Source organism: Antedon bifida, chromosome 8, assembly GCF_963402885.1.
Source record: "Antedon bifida chromosome 8, ecAntBifi1.1, whole genome shotgun sequence".
Classification (NCBI taxonomy): domain Eukaryota; kingdom Metazoa; phylum Echinodermata; class Crinoidea; order Comatulida; family Antedonidae; genus Antedon; species Antedon bifida.
This window is the reverse complement of record NC_136233.1, coordinates 15,623,518-15,645,287: the sequence shown is the minus strand read 5'-3', so window position 1 is coordinate 15,645,287 and position 21,770 is coordinate 15,623,518. Positions and strand designations below refer to the sequence as shown.

The 21,770-nt window shown below is 35.8% G+C and overlaps 4 protein-coding genes across 7 annotated transcripts in view; all 4 read right to left on the bottom strand.

The window, feature by feature from the left end:
- Window positions 1–21,770, bottom strand: part of LOC144850910 (ran-binding protein 9-like) — a 113,247-nt gene that overhangs the window by 67,367 nt on the left and 24,110 nt on the right. The gene's annotated exons all lie outside the window — the stretch shown is intronic.
- LOC144850925 (mitochondrial calcium uniporter regulator 1-like) overlaps window positions 1–21,770 on the bottom strand; it is a 35,825-nt gene that overhangs the window by 13,335 nt on the left and 720 nt on the right. The window contains exons 2-8 of one of the 2 annotated variants that reach the window (XR_013614135.1): window positions 21,400–21,513; window positions 20,971–21,074; window positions 20,535–20,636; window positions 20,217–20,258; window positions 19,949–20,020; window positions 19,521–19,635; window positions 18,319–18,449 (exon numbers count right to left, since the gene is read on the bottom strand). Coding sequence is in view for 1 of the 2 variants with exons in the window: in XM_078708444.1 (XP_078564570.1) it covers window positions 18,391–18,449; window positions 19,521–19,635; window positions 19,949–20,020; window positions 20,217–20,258; window positions 20,535–20,636; window positions 20,971–21,074; window positions 21,400–21,513 (608 nt within the window). In the remaining variant the exon portion in view is untranslated. Of the gene's footprint in view, window positions 1–17,043; window positions 18,450–19,520; window positions 19,636–19,948; window positions 20,021–20,216; window positions 20,259–20,534; window positions 20,637–20,970; window positions 21,075–21,399; window positions 21,514–21,770 lie in introns of those variants that run through there. The other variant, XM_078708444.1, reaches the window with a different exon arrangement.
- Window positions 872–16,228, bottom strand: LOC144850922 (dehydrogenase/reductase SDR family member 1-like). Of its 3 annotated transcripts, none has more exons than XM_078708437.1 (10): window positions 15,238–15,269; window positions 14,632–14,722; window positions 14,136–14,265; window positions 13,610–13,674; window positions 4,793–4,936; window positions 4,299–4,378; window positions 4,002–4,134; window positions 3,629–3,760; window positions 1,956–2,025; window positions 872–1,679 (listed from the first exon to the last, which is right to left on the bottom strand). In XM_078708437.1, the coding sequence occupies exons 2-10, from the start codon at window positions 14,668–14,670 to the stop codon at window positions 1,465–1,467; spliced, it is 1,008 nt and encodes a 335-aa protein (XP_078564563.1). In that variant the 5' UTR covers window positions 14,671–14,722; window positions 15,238–15,269; the 3' UTR covers window positions 872–1,464. The 3 variants fall into 3 exon arrangements, with proteins under 3 accessions (XP_078564563.1, XP_078564564.1, XP_078564562.1); XM_078708436.1 differs by lacking the exon at window positions 15,238–15,269 and adding an exon at window positions 16,026–16,228 and having other exon boundaries at window positions 873–1,679; XM_078708438.1 differs by lacking the exons at window positions 14,632–14,722; window positions 15,238–15,269 and adding an exon at window positions 16,026–16,179.
- Window positions 5,356–8,758, bottom strand: LOC144850434 (uncharacterized). The gene has a single exon (XM_078707711.1). The coding sequence runs from the start codon at window positions 8,756–8,758 to the stop codon at window positions 5,495–5,497; it is 3,264 nt and encodes a 1,087-aa protein (XP_078563837.1). The 3' UTR covers window positions 5,356–5,494.

Below are 21,770 nucleotides of genomic sequence, written 5' to 3'. Positions count from 1 at the left end.
CAAAATACGCACTTTTTAAAATACTGTTATTATGCAACATTATTGCTATATATGTGCTTATATTGCGTTGTAAGCATCTTGTAGACGTATAGTAACCATTTATGTCAAAAAATAAAAAGGTCGAAATATGGCCATTTTTTGAAAAAATCCCTGTACTATAGTAAGGGATTTTTTCGAAAAATGGCCAAAATACGCACTTTTTAAAATACTGTTATGCAATATTATTGCTATTTATGTGCGTATATAGCGTTATAAGCATCTTATAGACGTATAGTAACCATTTATGTCAAAAAATAAAAAGGTCGAAATATGGCCATTTTTTGAAAAAATCCATGTACTATAGTAAGGGATTTTTTCGAAAAATGGCCAAAATACGCACTTTTTAAAATACTGTCATTATGCAATAATATTGCTATATATGTGCATATATTGCGTTATAAGCATCTTATAGACGTATAGTAACCATTTATGTCAAAAAATAAAAAGGTCGAAATATGGCCATTTTTAGTCGCGTGAACGCGACTCTATAGTTCACTATGTCGGTCGGTCTGTCGGTCGGTCCGGTATCACTATGCGTTTTAGCACGCGACTTATGGCTGTTGGGCTTGTTTGAAAAAATCCCTGTACAATAGTAAGGGATTTTTTCGAAAAATGGCCAAAATACGCACTTTTTAAAATACTGTTATTATGCAATATTATTGCTATATATGTGGATATATTGCGTTATAAGCATCTTATAGACGTATAGTAACCATTTATGTCAAAATATAAAAAGGTCGAAATTTGGCAATTTTTTGAAAAAATCCCTGTACTATAGTACAGGGACTTTTGTCGACAAACTGGTTGCTATATCATAATTGACATGCGCAGAACCATTTTTTTCGTGAAAAACATACCTGTGTGGCCTACAATTATAGTAAAGAATATTTTATCCAAACATACCAATATGGACTTTTAAGTGCGGGTAAAAAATTACACAAAACGCTCTTCCAAATGTTCCCAATCACGACAAATTAAGATTACACTGAAGAGCAATGTTTATAATTATAGAGTAATACTGGGGGTTAGTGTTACCCGAAAGTTTTTCTGACTTTTTTTATTTTATCGTTTTGATTTAACTTTTTTTTTATTTTGTATCTTCATTGAGATGTCAATGTTACCAAGAATGGATTTATCTCACGTATTTGTCTTCTTTTTAATAATTGTGTTGTTAAAGATAATTCTATTTATCTCTTTTTTGACCGTTATAATTGTTTTTGTAATAAAATTAGTAAAATTGTATAATTTTGTATTGTTTAGGTATTAAGATTTATATATATATATTGTATATTTTATTCCATTCCCGCTGTTGAATGAGTTTGAATAAAAAAAAAAAAGATCCAGCCACTGGTACCGACAGCATATTTACAGTAATTTGCCTTTAGTTTATATAGGCCTATTATACGCATACTAAACATGGCGGCATCAAGGTCCTATTGCATTTGCTATTAATAAAGACTTTGGAGCCATGACAAAACGTGGAATCCATTTAGCCAGTCGCCATTTTCCTATGTAGAGCATATTTGCCCGAAGACTTAATGGATGCAGAGGTTTATTTCCATGGACATCAGTGAACTTAAACGTATCCGCTATGTCTACAGTTGTATAAATTTCGCCGGTTTTCTCCATTATATTTTGATCTGTATGAAGAGACAGTTAAATATCATTTACAATTTGTTTCGTTAGGAAATGTTTGAACATAAAACATCGACAACAATAAAGTGTCGATGGTTGGCTATACAATACAGCCTTACAGTGATATTATCAACAACAAGCCGAATTTTGACAATGTCGATAAATTCCTTTTAACGCGAAATTATACGAGTAACCTGAAATATTACCGAAAAAAACTGTTTCCAAATGATTACTAAATACAATGAATATAATAGATTATTTCAAAAATATAACAGGTTTACCTGTTACAAGATTCAGCACTGCTTTAGCTACGAACTGAGGAGTCTCACCTTGAGAAAGCGCCATTTCTTCCTGATAATAAGAACGTTACAGTATTATATAATATATTGTCAAAAAGGGCGCCGTGTTACAACCGCTAATGTAGAAAACGCCAGCCAATGACATTAGCTGGCGTTTTGTAAAACAATCCACCGCTAATGTAGAAACATCAACAGCTTATGTAGTAAATAAAAATCAACACCAGCTAATGTAGAAACAGTCAACAGCTTATGTAGTAACGAAAATTGCCTCCCAGCTTATGTAGTTACTATCGCCAGCTAATGTAGAAAATGTTACATATTTTACAAAAATGTCTAAATCATGTGCAAATGCATCGACCTTTACTTAGCTATCAGTCTTTCCACCTCTCGTAAGCAACCAACTTTCTAATCTATCTATGTTTAAGGAACCGCTTCTATTGAACGACCACCGTCTCTGTTAAGGGACCACTTCTCATAATCGATCACCTCTTGTAAGCGACTACCACTCTTAGCGACCACACCTCTCGTAAGTGACCACCTCTACCTCCAGGAACGACCCCCTCTATTGAACGACCACCATCTCTGTTAAGGGACCGCTTCTCATAATCGACCACTTCTCGGAAGTGATCACCTCCTCTCTTAAGGGACCGCTTTTCATTTCATTTTTTTATTTCATGTCAAAAATTATTGAATGTCGAAATAACGAATTAATGATTCGTTATTTAGAATTATTAATTCGTTATTTCGACTTCGTTGTTTCGACTTATTAATTCGAATATAAGTTCATTGACGGGAGTTGGCGGGGCGGTCATTTACGAGAGGTGGTCAATAATGAGAAGCGGTCCCTAAACAGAGACGGCGGTCGTACAATAGAGGTACTGTAGTCACTTACGAGAGGTCGTTGTGACGGGAGATAGTCGATTATGAGAAAGAGGCCGTGGTTCCTTAAAAGAGGTGATCACTTTCGAGAGGTCGTTGAGATGGTAGATGTGGTGGTCCTTTAAAAGAGGTCGTCACTTACGAGAGGCGTGGTCGTTAAGAGAATTCGTCCTTTAAAAGAGTCGTCACTGACGAGAGGTGTGGTCGTTAAAAATGGAGGTCGCTTACGAGAGGTGGTCGATTATGAGAAGCGGTCCCTTATGAGAGGAGGTGCTCACTTACGAGAGGTGGTCGATTATGAGAAGCGGTCCCTTAACAGAGATGGTTGCTTACGATGTGTGGTCGTCTTGCTAACAAAAGGTGGACTGATAGCTAAGTAAAGATCGATGTATTTGCACAATTACACAATTTTCGTTACTACAGAAGCTGGTGACCGTTTCTACATAAGCTGGTGTTGATTTATATTTACTACATAAGCTGTTGGTGTTTCTACATTAGCTGGAGGTTTTACTACATTAGCGGTGGATTATTCTACATTAACGGTTGTTTCGACATTAGCTGGCTTTTCTACATTAGCGGTTGTAACACGCCGCGCAAAGATACATTGCCTTTTAATATTATTGCGCATACATGTTAGAGAGTGAATTGTGGAACGTGTGTTAAGTAAAACAACTTTTTGGATTTAAGCCACTGAAATTTAATATTTACTTTCAACCTAAAAAATGAATTTGAAAGCCAAGATTGAAATATTTAAAGTAAAGTTAAAGTAAACGTACTTCGAAGTTAAGTTTGTTTTGATTTGCACATTCAAGAAGAAACTCGGTCTTGACTAAGCCAGGCAAAAGCGACAACACAGCCACGCCGTATTCTTTAAGTTCTCGTGAACAATCTTGTGTCATTCTATCGCACTGAAAATTAGATTAGTAAATTATCATCGAACAAACAAGACTACAGAGATATTAAACTATTGAATTTCATTTACAGAATGAGTAGTTCTTGTGAGAAAAATTGAAGTTGAATAAAATTAGAATGCCCGGTTTAAATACCAACAACAGTCTATATCGAAATCAATACGATTTTGTCATTTAGTGCCCTTCATACCTATCATATAATAATTTGTACGACATACGGAAAAAACGATATACCTACTGCCGCTTTATTGATTCCATAGGCTGTGTTAAACAGTGCTTTGAATCCGGACATCGACGATACATTTATAATGACGCCTCTTCTTGCTGGAACCATCAAAGAGGCGGCTCGTCTCGAAGCTATATAGTAAGACCTTAACACAGAAAGGAATACTTAATGTATGTGTGTGAATGTAGGTCCTGTCTGCCCCAACCAATGGTAGGTTAAGGGTTAGTTCACACTAGAAGCACTCCATTCGTGTCTAATTCTGAGTATTTGTAGTTTTACGGGAATTCTAAAGTTCTATAAAAATCATACCTCATTCCTGCTTGACTGGCCATATCCCATAATTCCAATGAAGCTTGCCAAAATGGCTCATTTCGTTTTTCTTTCAAAACCTAATTGCAACATAGAATGATACTTTATTCAGCATACATATTGCAAAATCAGTCTAAGAAAATGCGGATATGGAAACAATTTCCTTCAAATCTCCTACGGCAGATCCGTTAATTCCTTCCTCTCACAAATGACCTGTTGTATGGTTGCAGTAACTTGATATTGTACTACTTGCATTAGATATCTATGATATGGTTCCCAATAGGACGCAACGTAATCGAGTTGACCAATAATCCATCGCTTGTGATTGGTCAAATTACTTGCATTTCGTCCTACTATTGTACAATTCAACTACTGAAATTTGCAATAAAAGTATTCTACAATAAAAGTTTTAGTCGGGAAACCAAGCTTTGACAACACTCAAGAAACATGATTACTTCAGTAACCACCGCAGTAAAAATGATAATGAATCTTACTGGTTCTCCAGAAAAGGCACAGTTGACAAGCACGTCCAGTTGACAGTACTTCTCGTCTCTAACTCTGTCAAACAGATGATCCATATCATCAACCGAGGTGTGGTCACACTCTACCGGTATGCATATTCCACCAGCAGCTTCGGCCTACAAAATGTTTTATTTCAGTCCAATGTATTTCAAAAAAACAACCATAATTTAATGGAAATTGTTCAGAAAAGGAAATTGATTTCTTTAAAATTGAATTTCAAGAATAACAATAATAAACGATTTTTTAGAAATTAGAATAAAGGAAGTACTGTCTAGATACTAAAAATAAAAACAAAGGAAACGAAAGAAGAAGCAAAATAAAACCATAAAATGTATGTCTACTTGAAAAAAGTTTATTGAGATTTCAAAGTAATTTAAACAGAGCTGTATCGACACTACAATGTAGAAAGCTATTATGTATATTATTTTAATTATGGTTTTATCGACTCAATCTCAAAAATTAACTTTGTAAATTACCAAAAATCGACAGTTTAGTATAACTACTGGTCCAGTCGATTAATTTATATACACAGTCGTTTTAATTAACTTTCCCAAATTAAGACGATTATTCAACCTGAAAGTTGTTTAAACCGCGTAAGCTTGCCTACTCATGATTCAACCAAAATAATAACTGCGCTTCCCAATATTAGAATATCGTAAATACTGTTATAATTGTCAGTTGTTGATATTTGGTTCAAAGCGTGAAAGTAATTTTGATGGTCTGTTAAACACGATTGCGTTACATCTTTCTAATTTCCGTGAGCGTTTCTTTACTCGACGAAAACAGGCCGCTTTCTTTTCAACGGACGTATAGCGGTATTTTCGTAAGCAGTTTTCCATTTCATTTGTTTTAATGAAACAACCGTCCGGGGAAACGTATAGTTTATTTCGTCTAGAAATCTCACCGTGTACCTGTATGACTTCAATCAACGTATCATCGTTGTGATAAACGTGCACTTCTTGTTCTCTTAATAAAACTAAAGTCTGATTTTTAGAATCGACGGTAATGGCAATCGGGTGCTGCTCACCAAAATCACCGAAACGTTTTATATCTAGGCAGCTATCTTTCATGTTTACTCTGCAAACAACTTTTGAGTCAGTATCACAAACGTACATAAACCCTTTCTCAGAAAAACATACATCAGATGGCCATTGTAGGTTTGCTTCAGGAAGAGATAACCTCCTGTTTTCACCGCCGGTAACCGGATCCATAACATACACGCACTTGCTTTCTGTGTCGCTTACCAGTAACTCGTTTGTAATTTTGTTGACGCATAATGCACTGGGAGACGCAATGCCCGTTACGCTGACGGAATACAACATCTTGTGCGTTTGTACGTCATAAACTTCTAAAACTTTCTTCAAAATGAATAAGACATAAAGTTTTAAATCTACGCTTGTTATTAACGAAACGTCTCTTGTTTGTACTTGAATATTTGAATGGAATCTTCCGGCTGCATCCAACACGACGACGCGGTTATTTTGGGCGGTGTCGGCAACAATAATGCAGCCATCGTCTGTTACACATATGTCGGACACTTTACCGAAGAACTCCGAGGAAGGTCCACCATCAATCTGCAAGTGGTCGCTGACGTCAACAGTTATTGACGAATATCGAAATGAAGCATTATTGACTTTAATATCCAAAGTGTGACAACCAATAGTTGTAGGAAAAAATGATATTGTCCAGGAATTTCCGGTGAATGACAAGTCACAAACTTGAGAGAAGCCATCGGGACTTTTGATCTTAGCGGAGAGTGTTGGGACGTAATCCAGTTGTTTCTGAATGAATCCACAGCAATCCAGTGCATAAACCATGACATCACACGTTCCGTCAACAAGTGCACCTCTAACATCAACCATCAAACTCCCAACTTTGCATTCCAATACGAATTCTTTGAGCTTTCTTTCCGAAATGAATATTTTAAAAATACCATTAGATTCTGGAAAGAATGTTGCCGTTAGAGAATTTTCATTGTCAGCAGACGTCAACTCAAATGGCATATTTACGCCTTCTGGTGATGCTATCCTTATGGAAGTTTTAACTCCTGAAGTTTTTCCAAACTTCACAACATTCTCCACATATGCAAATGAAGTGCGCATTGCGCACTCTTTAACTGGAATCTTAAAATGTTTCACCTTTTCTTCTTCTTGATCTGATATAACTAATGTATACGGATCTGAGCTGCGAGGTGTAAATGTTACACTAGCTGCCATTTCGTGAAACGTACAAGTGCTAACTACTACATTGGTTTCGTCTGAATGAACACGAATGTCAAATTTCTTCAGATCCAAAGATTTGGTTCCAACAACTTGAAATTCAACTTGAGATTCTTTACTAAAGTAGGCATGTGAGGCAATTAATATTACGTCATAGCAATCGACATGTCCCTGTAGCGTGTGCGTCGTGTCTGAAAGGCGCGTGTATGGTACGCGTACTTTTATGGTATGTTCTCCAACATTTAGCGGCAAGAAACAAATTGTGTACGTACCATTATGGTTATCAATAATTTTACATTTGTGCGATTCAGTGGTAGGTGTATGTACCTCGGCAGTGAATTTTATGCCGCCAAACTTACAAACATTTCTATCACGATCGAACGTCTTCAACTGAAGTTTACAAAGTTTACCAACAACCGCAGCCGTGCAGCCCTTTAATTCTGTCAGCGACGGAACAAATGAACAAAAGTTAATACTGCCAGCGATATTATTAACTTCATTAGTAAAGTCATCAAAACATTCTGAGTTCCAATTTATAATATAATCTGTTGTTACAAATGGACTACGTGAGCGTGATTGAAAACGTTCCAATTGCTGATGGGTAGTCATTGCTTGTTTCTTAGTCGTTTCGTATTCGTCATCAATAACATTGTGTATCTTTAAACGCGTTTTACTGACTTCTTCGCGTAAAGATTCATTTCTTTTTTGTAAAACATCTATCAATTTATTAAATCGACCATTTATCATTTTTAAGGTTTCTTCACATTGATTGTTAACTTCATCTTTTTTCTTCTGTATTTTATGATATAAATCTTCTTTCGAAGTTTCAGAATTGCTATCAATCTGGCGTATTTCTAGTTTTTTGTACGGTTGCTTTTCTAGACCTCCGATGTCACTTTCATCAGGAGGTGTTTCTAAGTGACCATTCCTTAACTGTTCAACGTATTCGTCATCAGCAAAAGTTTCTTCACTTTGATGGTCAACTTCATCTTTTTTTAACTGTATTTTATGACATAAATCTTGTTTTGAAGTTGATGAAAAGCTATCAATTCGGCGTATTTCTAGTTTCTTGTGCGGTTTTTGTTCCTGACCTCCGACGTCACTTTCATCAGGAGGTGCTTCCAACAAGTGACCATTTGTTACCTGTTCAACGTATTCGTCATCAGCAAAAGTTCCTTCACTTTGTTGGTCAACTTCATCTTTTTTCAGCTGTATTTTATGATATACATCTTGTTTTGAAGTTGATGAAAAGCTATCAATTCGGCGTATTTCTAGTTTCTTGTGCGGTTTTTGTTTCAGACCTCTGACGTCACTTTCATCAGGAGGCGCTTTCACGGGGTCATTCGTTAACTTTCCAACAGTTGTTTCACATTGTCGACTAACTCCATCTTTTTGCTTCTGTATCTTAAGATGTACATCTTCTTTCGAAGTTGCCGAAAAGCTATCAAACCGCCGTATATCTAGTTTCTTGTACGGTTTTTGTTTCAGAGCTCTGACATCACTTTCATCAGAAGGTGCTTTCATGTGACCACTATTCTGTTTAATGAATTCGTCATTAGCAAAATTGTACAATGTGACATTATGACCAGAAGGATGACACTCCTTACAGGATGAGCATATCTTTTTGATGCAAGTGTCGCACCAGGCGATGGCGTGGTTGTCATGACAGATGTTACATTTATTTATCCTGGGGTATTCAACTTGCCCAGGCTGCCTCATTTGCGATGTGTTTACGCGATACATGATCAAATGTGCAACGCATAACGCCTAAGCCCAAAACCTCAGTACCTACTTGCCGGTGATAGCCTAGCTTTGGACATCATTTGTTGACTTCTTATGTTGAGTAGACATTCCTTATGTTAATGTTATAAAGTACGGTGCGGTAAGACTAATGGTACAGTAAGTAGTAATCCATGTGTCCCATTAAATGAATCCAAGTTATAAAACAATGTTATGAAATAATGCTGTCGATATATAAAACTGTCCGAAATGGTAAGCTTACACCATAACGAAACACGAATGTTCTACTAGTGTTTTAGAATGGGCGAGACAAAGAATACACAATATTTTGGACTATGAACTCAGGTGATAAATGAACAACGTGTGAGGATGTTTGTCTTACGATAATAAAGCTTATACAATTAAACATTTAGGTTAAATCCCTTTATTTCAAGATTACACGTTCTACCATGAAAGAGATATGATATTTAAGAAAAAGAAATGTTTATTTTATTAAATATACTTTAAAACAAACACAATTAAACGTATTTGATATATTTACAAACAACAGAATAATGCTGTTGCTAGTGTCAAAAGCATTATAGCCTTCGGAATAAAGATATGTTATTATTACGTAAATAGACGTTATTGTTTATTTAATATAATTGTTATAATAGCATAGCTATCTCATATCTATTTCAGTTGATACACCACTTTAATTGTGCATTTTAAATATTCAGTTGGTACAAACGTCCCAAGTTAGTTTGCAGCAACACTGCGTCATCACCAACATAGGTGCCCGAAAAAGTTGGGCAAATAATACTATAATAACAACAACTTAGGCTACAGTATTAAAAATGTTCTCGCACACAACAACTCGATACCACTTTCGGTTGGTGGCTGAGTGCTATTGCAAAATACAATAACAATAATACAACAATAATGTTTTGTCAATGCATTAACACTCTATTCTTCATTGTGGAGTAGACTCAAATCTAAACAACTTCGTGATTTTTTATCCTGGCCAGGAAACTGAAAGGGAAGACAGAGTAGAAGGCGATTCAATGAATCCGGACTTGAACTTGCACTTCTTGAGCTAACCACTAGTGACCCATTTGAAGAGAACCGACGCCCTCTTGGTCGACCACTTGTACGATGTGACGTCCTAATTTCTAGCGTTGATTTCTCAATCGAACCATAATGATACTTCCTCAAACAATTCTCTTTTTCGTTGTTTTTGATAAAGTATCCATCTGGCATTAACTGCATTTTGCTTCTTCTGGATAGAGAACCTCTAGTTTTTAAAATTCCCAAAAGCTTGCAATCATTCCCGTACAGACACATTTGCTGAGTGCGCAATAAAACCAGCAATCGGTTATCGTCATCTATAGCAACGGCGACCGGGTCTTTCAACACATCCTCGCTTCCAACATTCTTGTTAACTTTAGCACCTCGTTTATTCATCACGACAACTGTACCAGCATCAGTGTCGCAAACGTATAGGATACCCTTCTTATCAACGCACACGTCGGACGGCCATTTTAGAGGTGCGTCAAGAGGTGTGATACGATAATCTTCTTTACAATTCTCTGGATCAATGACGAAAATACATTTCTTCTCAGTGTCACTAATTAGTAAGGTATTGTCGTACCTATCCAAGACCAGCGCACTAGGCGCGCCAATTCCATCCATGGAAGTAGACAATAAGCATTTATGGGTCTGGATATCGTAAACTTCCATTATCTTCTTTATTATGCATAACACGTATATCTTGGTTCCAGAGTAGTTAATGGCAATTAAGGAAACGTCTCTTGTTTTTACTGGAATTGAAGAATGAAATCTAGAGTCAGGGTCTAATATCACGATGCGGTTATTTGCAACTGTGTCTGCAATGTACGTGTGTCCGTCAACTGAAGTGCATATATCAGAAGCGATGCCGAAAAACTCCGAAGACGAACCTCCAAAGATCTCCACATGCTTATTGACTTCAATTTGTATTGGGGATTCTCTGAAGACAACGCCGTCGAGGAATAACATCATATGGTAGAAGCCGATTGACTTGGGAATGTACGAGATCTGCCAAGATCCGGTTTGCAATGAAATGTCACAGTCGACGGTAGATCCATCCAAATTTGACAGTTGAGCGGTTAGTCGAACATCTTCAATGGCGTCTTTAAGCGGAAAACCTGAACAATCACAAGCATTAACGACAACTGTAGAGGTTCCGTTTACGACAGCACCCTTGACATCAACAACCAATGAACCTACGTGAATGTTCGTACACAAATCTAAATCGTCATCTTTGACTCGCAATTTTAAAATTCCTTTAGCTTCTGGAATGAACTTGTATGTCTGAATACCAATACCACCTCCCATATAAACAATCGGTACATCTTGTCCATCGACTGTTTCCATCTGTACTTTCATATCAGCAATGTTTACATGTTCAAAAGTTATAGAACTTTCCAGGTTTGCGAAGATATGCTTATAAGTCATTGTTCCAATTGGTAGTCTGTAGCTGCCAATGACGTCACCTGTTGAAGACCGGATTAAAAGTGTATGAGTGTCTTTGGAAAGCGGTACGAAGGATAACGATAGTGAATTCTGTTGTAAAGTACATTGTGTATCGGGAACAACGCCAGACGGTGAAAGAATACATCCAGATAGTGATGAAAGTTCTGAAGAAGTATTGGTGTCATCTAAACGGAACGAGACCTGTGACTGGACATTGACAAACGCTGGATGCGATGTAACAAGAATCCGAACGACATTGACTTCAACTTCCATACAATGTTGCGACTCCTCTCCGACGCACATTGACACCGTGTATGCCCCGGCATGACATGGTAGAAAACGAACTTCATACGTGCCATCGTTGTTGTCAATGACGTCACAGTGTAACGCTCGTTCTTGTACATTACTAAATACACAAGCGCTGAATGTCATTCCGCCGAGTACGCAGCGAGTTTCATTAGGACTAAATGTGATCACCTTTAAACGGTAATTATAACCGACACCACCAACGCCGTGTTCAACCTTGGTCTTATGCGGTGCCATGGATACCATCTTCAAGACTGCTGTCCGATCTACCTCTTCCATGATATCTTCCATTTTGGCAGAGTTCCAAAGAAAAAAATAATCAGACGATAACAAATTTAAATCTGATTGAACGTTACACTCTGAATTCATTTGAGAATGCTCATTAATTTTGTTCATCCAGTTCTTTTCAATTAATTCGTATTCTTGTCTGATATCTTTTTCCAATTTAGTCTGATGTGTCACTACCTCTTGTAGAAGACACTCACGTCGTTCTCGTATTGTCTCTTGAAATTTTTCAAAAAATGTGTCGATTTCATGTATAGTATCGTTAGCCTTTGTCGATATAGTTTTGCATAGAGCTTCCATATGCTGCATTGATTGCACAATAGTGACATATTTTTCAGAAGATGATATTCTTGATACACGTTTCTTAAACATGTCTACCTCCTCTAACATGTCGTCCTCTGACATGTCGTCTTCTGACATGTCTACTTCTAACATGTCATCCTCCGAATTGACAAGGTCTAGTCCAGTTGAAACGTCATTCAATGTTTCTAGTTGTGTATTGTCACTTACGTTATTGTCATCACCCTTTTTCTTATGAACACGGGCACAAGCTTTATTTCTTGCGGCATATTCTTCTTCTGCCGTAGCACCAAACGTTGGTCTACGTGACGTCAAAATGTCTGGTTGTTTCTTCCCTCTCCGATTTACTTTACTGATGAAGGCGCCTCGTTTTCTTGGGTTATCTGTTCGGTGGATATCAGGTCCAACATCGTTGTCGTTATTGTTATCCACATTGCTTCCCTGTTGCAGTTGAACTTCAGTCCGAGCATGATTTCTTGCGAGATATTCCTTTTCTGCCGTAGCACCAAAGGTTGGTCGACGTGACGTCAAAGAAAGGGGAGGCTCATGCTTTGATGGATTACCAGAGTTCTTTATCTTAGTAACTATTCCACGTTTACGATACATCCTTGAGTGTATTACGGTTCAGTACAAACGTAGGCCTATTCGTATATTGTGGAATGATAGGCTACCGGCAGCGACACACTACGCTTTCCTTAACTCGACACAATCTCGGCACTTAGTAGGCTATACCAGAAATAGTTTGACAGAAGTGTATGCCTATTGTCTATTAAAAGGTGGCATTATAGATCATCCGGTATCCTGCTTACCGGAAGGTCTTCACCTCGGATAGGAAACGTATGAAATATTACCAAGTGTCAATGCCTGTCACTGGCCGCATTACATCATCATTTCCACGCGTGGTTTCTTTTATAGTCACTGTCATCTGATTTCTATCGCATACGCCAAATTTAAATAATATGGCTATTATCTTTGGTGATTTAAAAGAAATATTTGAGCCGTAACAATGAATAAGCTGATGGGGGCATGCAAGAACCCATATTACGCCTACGATATCAAAAACTCGGTTCAAAAAGCCTGTGTGCCATAAACGCGATGGATGTATCACTTAATATCAGTTTCATATAAATATTTTGGGTATTTTTTTATAACTGTCAGGTTATTTCCCCGAGAAATAGATTTATCACCAATGACTTGCAGAATTAATGACATAAGCAGGATATTCTAAAATAATGGGACATTCGAATGCACAAAATTATGAAAATACGGATAGATTAATCCCCGAATAGCCGGTACATTCGAACTTACTAATATATGTATATTTATGCTTGTTTAATCTAAATATTCGTTATGCCTAGGGGCGCATAAACAATCGTTAGGCCCAGGGGCGCCTAAATAATCGTTATGCCCCGGTATTAAGCGGTGTATATACCTTATTAACCTTACCTCTCTTACTGTGTTTTGGAGACATGGTACTAGAGTTTCATTTCCACCCTCAACTTTTAATGGACCTAGAATAAACCATAAACATGATATTACACTCTTTGATTCTAACCACACATTGTAAGCCGCAATGATTATAGCATATCTTGAAGTGTTCTCAGAAGATCAAACAAGGAAATGACTATATCATTTTTCGCACATACATTGAATAGGCCTACTGTATTACTATTTACAAATATAATAAAGCTCTGTATACACTAGCAAACTTTATGCGACAACAATGTGATGTGCCCATATATGGACATGATGATATGATATCACTACCATATTTGGGTATATCTCTACCATATTTGGGCACATCAAACTAGTTTGATAGTGTAGACAGAACTTTATAGTCATCGCCAATTCAAAATTTAATTGTATATTAAAATTTCTGCTATTTAATTACAAACACTTATTCCATATTTGCAGTTTTTAGGGTAATACAGTAATAATTCTATTTTGGGGTGGATATAGCCCTTTTCGTTACCTGATATGTATACAATAGCTCCCGCTTCTGCCAGGGCGATAGCTACGGCTTTCCCGATGCCGTCAGCGGCTCCCGTCACCACGCAGATTTTGCCTGATAGTACCATCGCGTCTCTACTACTAACAAAGTCCTGAAAAGAAATATTATTGGTTAACATTATCTGTGACACAAGTGAGTATGTACAGGAATTAAAACCTGCCAGAGGTAGTAGAATGAATATGTGATTTAATATGTCAAGCCTGGTTAAACTACAATAAAGTTTTAAAATAATCAGAGAGATTTAAATTGTTAGATTGGCATGAATTACTTGCGTACAACAAGTACAAAGTGAAGGTTTCTCCAACAATGCCTCTTTGATTTTTGTGTTGAAAATCGTTTTTAGCAAAACAAAGAATTTTAAAACAGTTCTCTTTAGAGGTCATTTTACAATCAGGCGAACCATTTAATTGTGATATACAATTTAAATAAAGCGGTGAAAACAGAGAAATGAACATACCGATTCTAAATTCGGCCGCACATCGAGGCAAGGCGACATAGAATCACTAATCAGCGACGGTTAATCAGTAGGCTATGTTTCCAATATCAGGCTACCAGTAAGAAAACAAAAACGCTCATAAAATACTAAAAACGGATGGAAATACTCATAAAGCAGATAGAGGCTACAACAGCTGTATGCTATGAATTTATTTTAAAAATCGATTATCAAATTAATATTTGAGTGACATCATATAATGAAACGTACTCATATTATTATTATATATATTTAACGGCCTTGCTTGCTTAGTTTCCTTATGCAAATAACTCACTAATGGTGGAGCAATTGTCTTCAATAAAACTCGGACGATAGGCTTATCCATACTTTAGAACAAGTTGTAACCTCGATAATAATAGGGTCTACTACTAGTATGCCTAGAACATTATACAAATAAATCGGTCCGGAATGGTCTTCTATAAAACTCGGACGATAGGTCTAACCATACTTTAGAACAAGTTGTGATCCCTATAATAATCGGGTCTACTACTAGTATGCCTAGAACATTATACAAATAAATCGGTCCGGAATGGTCTTTTATAAAAACTCGGACGATAGGCCTATCCATACTTTAGAACAAGTTGTGATCCCGATAATAATCGGGTCTACTACTAGTATGCCTAGAGCATTATACAAATAAATCGGTCCGGAATGATCTTTTATAAAACTCGGACGATATGCCTAACCATACTTTAGAACAAGTTGTGATCCCTATAATAATCGGGTCTACTACTAGTATGCCTAGAACATTATACAAATAAATCGGTCCGGAATGGTCTTTTATAAAAACTCGGACGATAGGCCTATCCATACTTTAGAACAAGTTGTGATCCCGATAATAATCGGGTCTACTACTAGTATGCCTAGAGCATTATACAAATAAATCGGTCCGGAATGATCTTTTATAAAACTCGGACGATATGCCTATCCATACTTTAGAACAAGTTGTGATCCCGATAATAATCGGGTATACTACTCGTAGGCCTAGAGCATTATACAAATAAATCGGTCCGGAATGGTCTTTTATAAAACTCTACATAATACTACGCCGCTCGCGAGTAGTTATTTGGGGAGAGGGAACACGCAATATCTACGGTTAATTAGAAATTATGATCTACTACGAAACAGTAGAATCCGTTATTTGGGGCACTTTCCTGTGAAACGAACGTGAGGGAATATGTATGTACAGATATACAGGTATTAACGGAAGCGATACAAACATTATCCTTTGTCATATACGTATAAAGTAAATACACTATATTTATTATTAATATATTCTGTAGGTCTATTGTATTACCTAACACGTTCCTTACGTATACATAAATAAAATAAACATAAATAATATCTACCTACCAAACTGTACTGTTAAGGTCACCGTAGACTACGATCAAGTTTGTTTCAGTGGGCCACAAATGGGTGCAACTTCTTCTCAGAAGTATTACATACTATTGGGCGCAATGGGTGAGACTTTCTTAGGAGTATTCCATACTATTCTCACAAAAATATTATCGTCTGAAACAGGCAAGAAACGTCACACGATCAGATGATTCGAAGCAATAATTATGCAAATGATATATTTATAAAAGGGTTTATTATGACAAGAGATAGAGACTTGCTGGTAGGAGGTATAAATGCAAATCACAATATTAAAAAGTACACTTTTATTATAGGCCTAAGTGTGTACAGGAGTAAAGTTGAAAACACACAATCAAACTTTACGTGACGAAAAAATGTGTCGTGCCCATATGAACACGATGTCATATTATCACTACCATATTTGGGCACATCACACTAGTTTGATAGTGTAGACAGAGCTTTAAATTTATCGGGAAACATGTGTGGTCCCTTCAATATAACAGCAAAAAGTTTAGAATTATCTTAATATTTAATATGAAGAATATCTTACCTAAAGAGGTGAAGATGTGTTCCCAACTGTACCGTGTTTATTGTAGTAGGCATAAATAAAAAAAAGTTGTTCTCTGGTTGGACTAATGTTTTACATTCAAATTACGTCATGTTCGTCTCCAATGGTCACTACGGACGGTCACTCAGTATTCAATCCGTGACATGGACTATTATGAACCAATTATACACCAGGGTAACAATCTAGTTGTCTCGGTGACGACATATCTGAGCTTATTTCAAAGCGAGTCTACAGCTCTTTATCCGAGAAGACTTTTTATACATTACAATTTACTGTACTTCTTATTTTATTCATCATACAACCAATTGGATCATGTCGGTACAAACACTATGCTGACTATTTTATAAGTTCCTAGTATATTTTTCTTTGTTTTTCTGTTATGTTACCACCATTTAATCTTATGTTTTCTTATAGATTCGTGTTTTATTTAGGAAATATTAAATAATATTAAATAATTTTTGTTTGTACTCTATTTATCATTACATTACGAATACAAAACTTTGAATACTGTATATCTAACTATGGGGGAAAGACATGCATGATCTTATGTAACATCCAACACTTGTTGGTAAGTAAAAATTCTATCTACTCTGCTTCACGCATTGATAGTTAGTTACATAGTATTTATAGTAAAATCATTATTAGATGATCTACATATTGATAATACTATACTAATCACAATACCTTATTACCAATTACTGTACTACATTGCATGTTACACATTGCACTATGTATCGCTCAATACGATAAGAACATTTTTGGACAAGAAGAAGCACTTATGATAACAAAATGTATGGTTCATAATATGAGAATAAATACAGCCATGTAATTTATTGGAAGTTAAGTACTGTACTTACTTGGCAAAAATAATAAATAATAATATGCTGGATTTATAAACCACATAATGTTTTGAAACCTCTACGTACATATTATTCCCCCGGTTCATTTTTTGGATCAAACATCATGTATGGAAACATACTCCCATAATGCAGCTAGTAATCCGCGCAAAGTTGTGTCTTTACCATACCACGTACAACCCATTTGTACACCTGGGCGGAGAGGGGCGAACATAAGTAAAGTGTATTGCCTAAGCATACAAGCAATGCAACAAATGTTGGGTTCGAACCTACAATCTCACGATCAGTCCAACACACTGCTCCACACACTTGTATGTATGTTGGAAAATAGTTTGTCCACAATTTTTAAGTTATCATTCCAATTTAGGTGCAAATAGGTATATATAGCAACAGACCATATCTATTAATCTTCAATAAAATCGATATACTAGGGACGTCATAAAAATCTCGAGTTATCTGTATATTCAATATGGGCGGAAATATTAAATAGCACGCCCTCTGTCGCTTTCTGCATTTGCCTATTATTTCACTCTGAACTCTTGATTTACTCTTTATTTAAGTCCTTTTAAAATCTTTGATGCCACTGATGTATAAAGCTCTGTCTACCAAACTAGGTTGACAAAAAAAGTGTGATGTGCCCAAATATGGTAGTGATATGACACCATCCATATATGGGCACATCACATTTTTGTTGTCACATAAAATTTTATAGTGTAGACAGAGCTTCAGATGGATAAGATACTCATATGTATCCCACTATTAGTGTGCGCACACAACTGAAATTTAGATACAACAGATAACCAGTTATTTAGGGATAGTCAAGAGTTGTGTATATTTAAAATTGGATTTACTGGGGGTTTTGTTTGTATGTATATAAATATATAAATATTAAAAATATGTATCCCTTGTTTCATAAACATTTTTGCTATACCTATGCATGTTTCATTTGATAAATAGTCGATAAGCACCAAGCATTAACGTAACCGAACCTAGTAGCGTTGCTGAAAATAAAAGAAAAAACGCTTTGTGACTACTTTAAATTATTATTTTTCTAAAATATTAATATAATCATTATGTTAATAATAATTACTTAAAACTCTGTTTAGAAATAGCTAATTTGCATTGGGTATTTTGTGCCCACAAATTCAAATAACACTAACAGTCCACTTGCCATAATAATATTCATTTTGCATTTTTTCACATTGACAATAGACTATTGTTTCCAATAATATATATTTTTTTCATACACGACAGCAAGTAAAAATTACAGGATGGATAAACTTTATCATTCTTTACAAACTAAGTCTAAATTATAGGTCAGGATTGAACCCTGGCACTAGGTCAAGATTGAACCCTGGTACTAGGTCAGGATTGATGAACCCTGGCACTAGGTCAGGATTGAACTCTGGCACTAGGTCAGGATTGATGAACCCTGGCACTAGGTCAGGATTGAACACTGGCACTAGGTCAAGATTGAACCCTGGTACTAGGTCAGCATTGAACTCTGGCACTAGGTCAGGATTGATGAACCCTGGCACTAGGTCAGGATTGAACCCTGGCACTAGGTCAGGATTGAACCCTGACACTAGGTTAGGATTGAACTCTGGCACTAGGTCAGGACTGAACTCTGGCACTAGGTCAGGATTGATGAACCCTGGCACTAGGTCAGGATTGATGAACTCTGGCACTAGGTCAGGATTGAACTCTGGCACTAGGTCAGGATTAATCCCTATCATTAGGTCAGGATTGAACCCTGGACCTTTGGATTGGAAGGCAAGCCTGTTAACTACCAAGCTACAGCTCAACTACAAGGAATAATGAAGCCAGAAGTGATTGGTATTGTGACATTAAAGCAAGCAACCTGTGATCTTCATGAAAACATTATTTATTTCCATCATAATAAGTAAAATGATGAATAGTATTTATTTATTCTCAATATCCGAACAGGCTGGGTCAATCAGTCAGAAGAAAACTGCTTTCCTTTGGAGTCTTGTGTACAAAATTACAATGGTAATAATGCCAACAAATACAAACATAACATCATTTGCGACTTAAAAAATTTAAAATCTTACCTCCAAAATATTTCAATGATTCAAACTTCGTGGCTTCCATCTTTGCATTCAGATTCGCTATTTCTGTCGTGATCCTATTATTTGTACTTTTTATATCTTGTTCAGACACATTATTCTGAAAATATTAAAGATACATTGTCCCTAAAAAAATATTTTTTTTAAATATTGTTGTTGTTGAACATGCCATTTTAATGTCACATAATAGTTTATTCACTTTAACCAAAAACTGGATCGGAAAAAAAAATGTCCCTGACAAAAATGTAATGTAAAGCAAAATATACTTAAATTGTCTGTCAGACAATGGATTTTTAAAGTTAAACATTTCTTTTTTCTTTTTATGAAAATGAAAGTGAAGTTAAATAATTATTTTTATTGATTTTTTTTCCCTGTTATTCTATTTGTTTTGATCCAGGTGTAGATTATCTTACCGCTTCTTTTGCTCTGCTCTTCTCTAAATTTATGTCTAAACTAAATGCATTTTTAAGCTTCACAACTTCATCCTGAAATGTACAAATAATTACAAAAAAATAGCAGTAAGAATGATATAAATATATATAAAACTATAAAAGTACTATAAGTAGTAGTAACCATGGCAATATCACTTCGATTTTTTAATTTAAAATTCAATAAAACCTTATGCTGATAAAAATGATTAAATACTAATTTTAATATCAGAAAATATTGTTAAAAACTCACTTTTAATTGTATTCTAAGCTGTTGTACTTCTATTGCCAATTTCTGTAAAAATATAAATGTTTGAATAAAATTCATGATTGTGACGTAGAATGTACAGTTGAGAATTAACCACACAATTTACCATTCTAACATAGCCAAATGGTTAACCACACAATTTACCATTCTAACATAGCCAAATGGTTAACCACACAATTTACCATTCTAACATAGCCAAATGGCTCAGGGGCAATTAAAAGGTGCCCCAGCTAGAATGGTGTAAGTATAGGTTTGGGAATGTTTGGGTTAGTGTTATTACAATATAGATTTTCTAGCACAAACCTCATTTTCACCCTTGAGAGCTGAGAACTGGCTTTTTTCTAAGATCACCATATCTTTCTTAACAGCAGCAATTTGCGCCATTACCTGCTGTAACATTATTTCCTACGAAAAACAAAATGATAATTTTGATTGATTTGTAATCATTTCAATACAATTTAATATTTAGGCACATCACACTTTATTTGTCAAACTAGTTTGATAGTGTAGACAAAGCTTTAAAATATAATTCCTTCTTGCCATTAAAATTTTAAAACTTAAAAGTATCTCTGTAAGATTAACTTTACATAATGCATATAAAACTGGATCTAAAACCAAAAAAAATAAGAATTAGTGTTCAAAAGTGCTATATCGATTCTTCTAAAATTCAGCCTTTCCAAATAAGGATATTTGGTCCATGTCATGGGTGAGCGGTTTAGGGAGAGTTGACTGTACATACCTGTTGTTCCTTGGTAACCATGTCCTTGCCCTGAAGCTCTGCAACCCTTTGCATTAATTGGTTTAATATGGAAGTAACACATTCAGACTGAACACGATTTAACCCTGCAAAAGATTGGCATATTTTCACATCATGTGGTATACAAATATTTAAGTACATTTTACATTGGAAACTTAAGTTTACCCATATCTTGGTACTGTATAAATATACTGTACTTTATACTGTCATGTTGGATGAACGGGTAATAATATATTATAGAGATATTGCCTGCTTGGAGGTGAAAATAACATTTGACAATCCAAATTTCAATGCGAGTTTCTCAAGGGCAATATAACTGACCAGGTTTTCGATCCTCGGAAAAGTAGTCATGCAATTTTATGTTCATGTACAGTATTTACACAAGCTATATACTATATTTTAATAACATACCACTTTCTTCTAGTTTAGATACAGCTGCATGTGTATCAAATATCAGTCTGTCTGCATGGCCTGTAGGAAGAATGCTTACATCACGGCTACCGTAGCATAAACAACGTACTGCAACTTTAATAACCAATCATTTTCAATCAAATGTGAAAAACACAAACAATACAATTTATTATTTAGTCTACCAATGGCCTATTCTCTAATAAATATAAATTATAAATTAGGCCAGTTATGCACTTGTCAATTGTATGACCCACTATACGACCCCCGGGAGAGGTGCGTCATTTGTCCGATGTGCGTCATACTTTTGAATACCATGACGCACCCATGCGTCAAAAAGGTGACTTACCTTTAGGTGACCATGACACACCCAT

Bases quoted from the DNA above. Each gene is read 5' to 3' on its own strand.
- LOC144850434 (XM_078707711.1), bottom strand. From the start codon at position 8,758: ATGAGGCAGCCTGGGCAAGTTGAATACCCCAGGATAAATAAATGTAAC.
- LOC144850922 (XM_078708436.1), bottom strand. From the start codon at position 14,670: ATGTCGCCTTGCCTCGATGTGCGGCCGAATTTAGAATCG. The intron at 14,266-14,631 runs GTATGTTCATTT...ATTTCTTTTCAG, and splicing joins TGCGGCCGAATTTAGAATCG to GACTTTGTTAGTAGTAGAGA. The intron at 3,761-4,001 runs GTAGGTATATCG...TCTAATTTTCAG, and splicing joins ATGGAATCAATAAAGCGGCA to TGCGATAGAATGACACAAGA.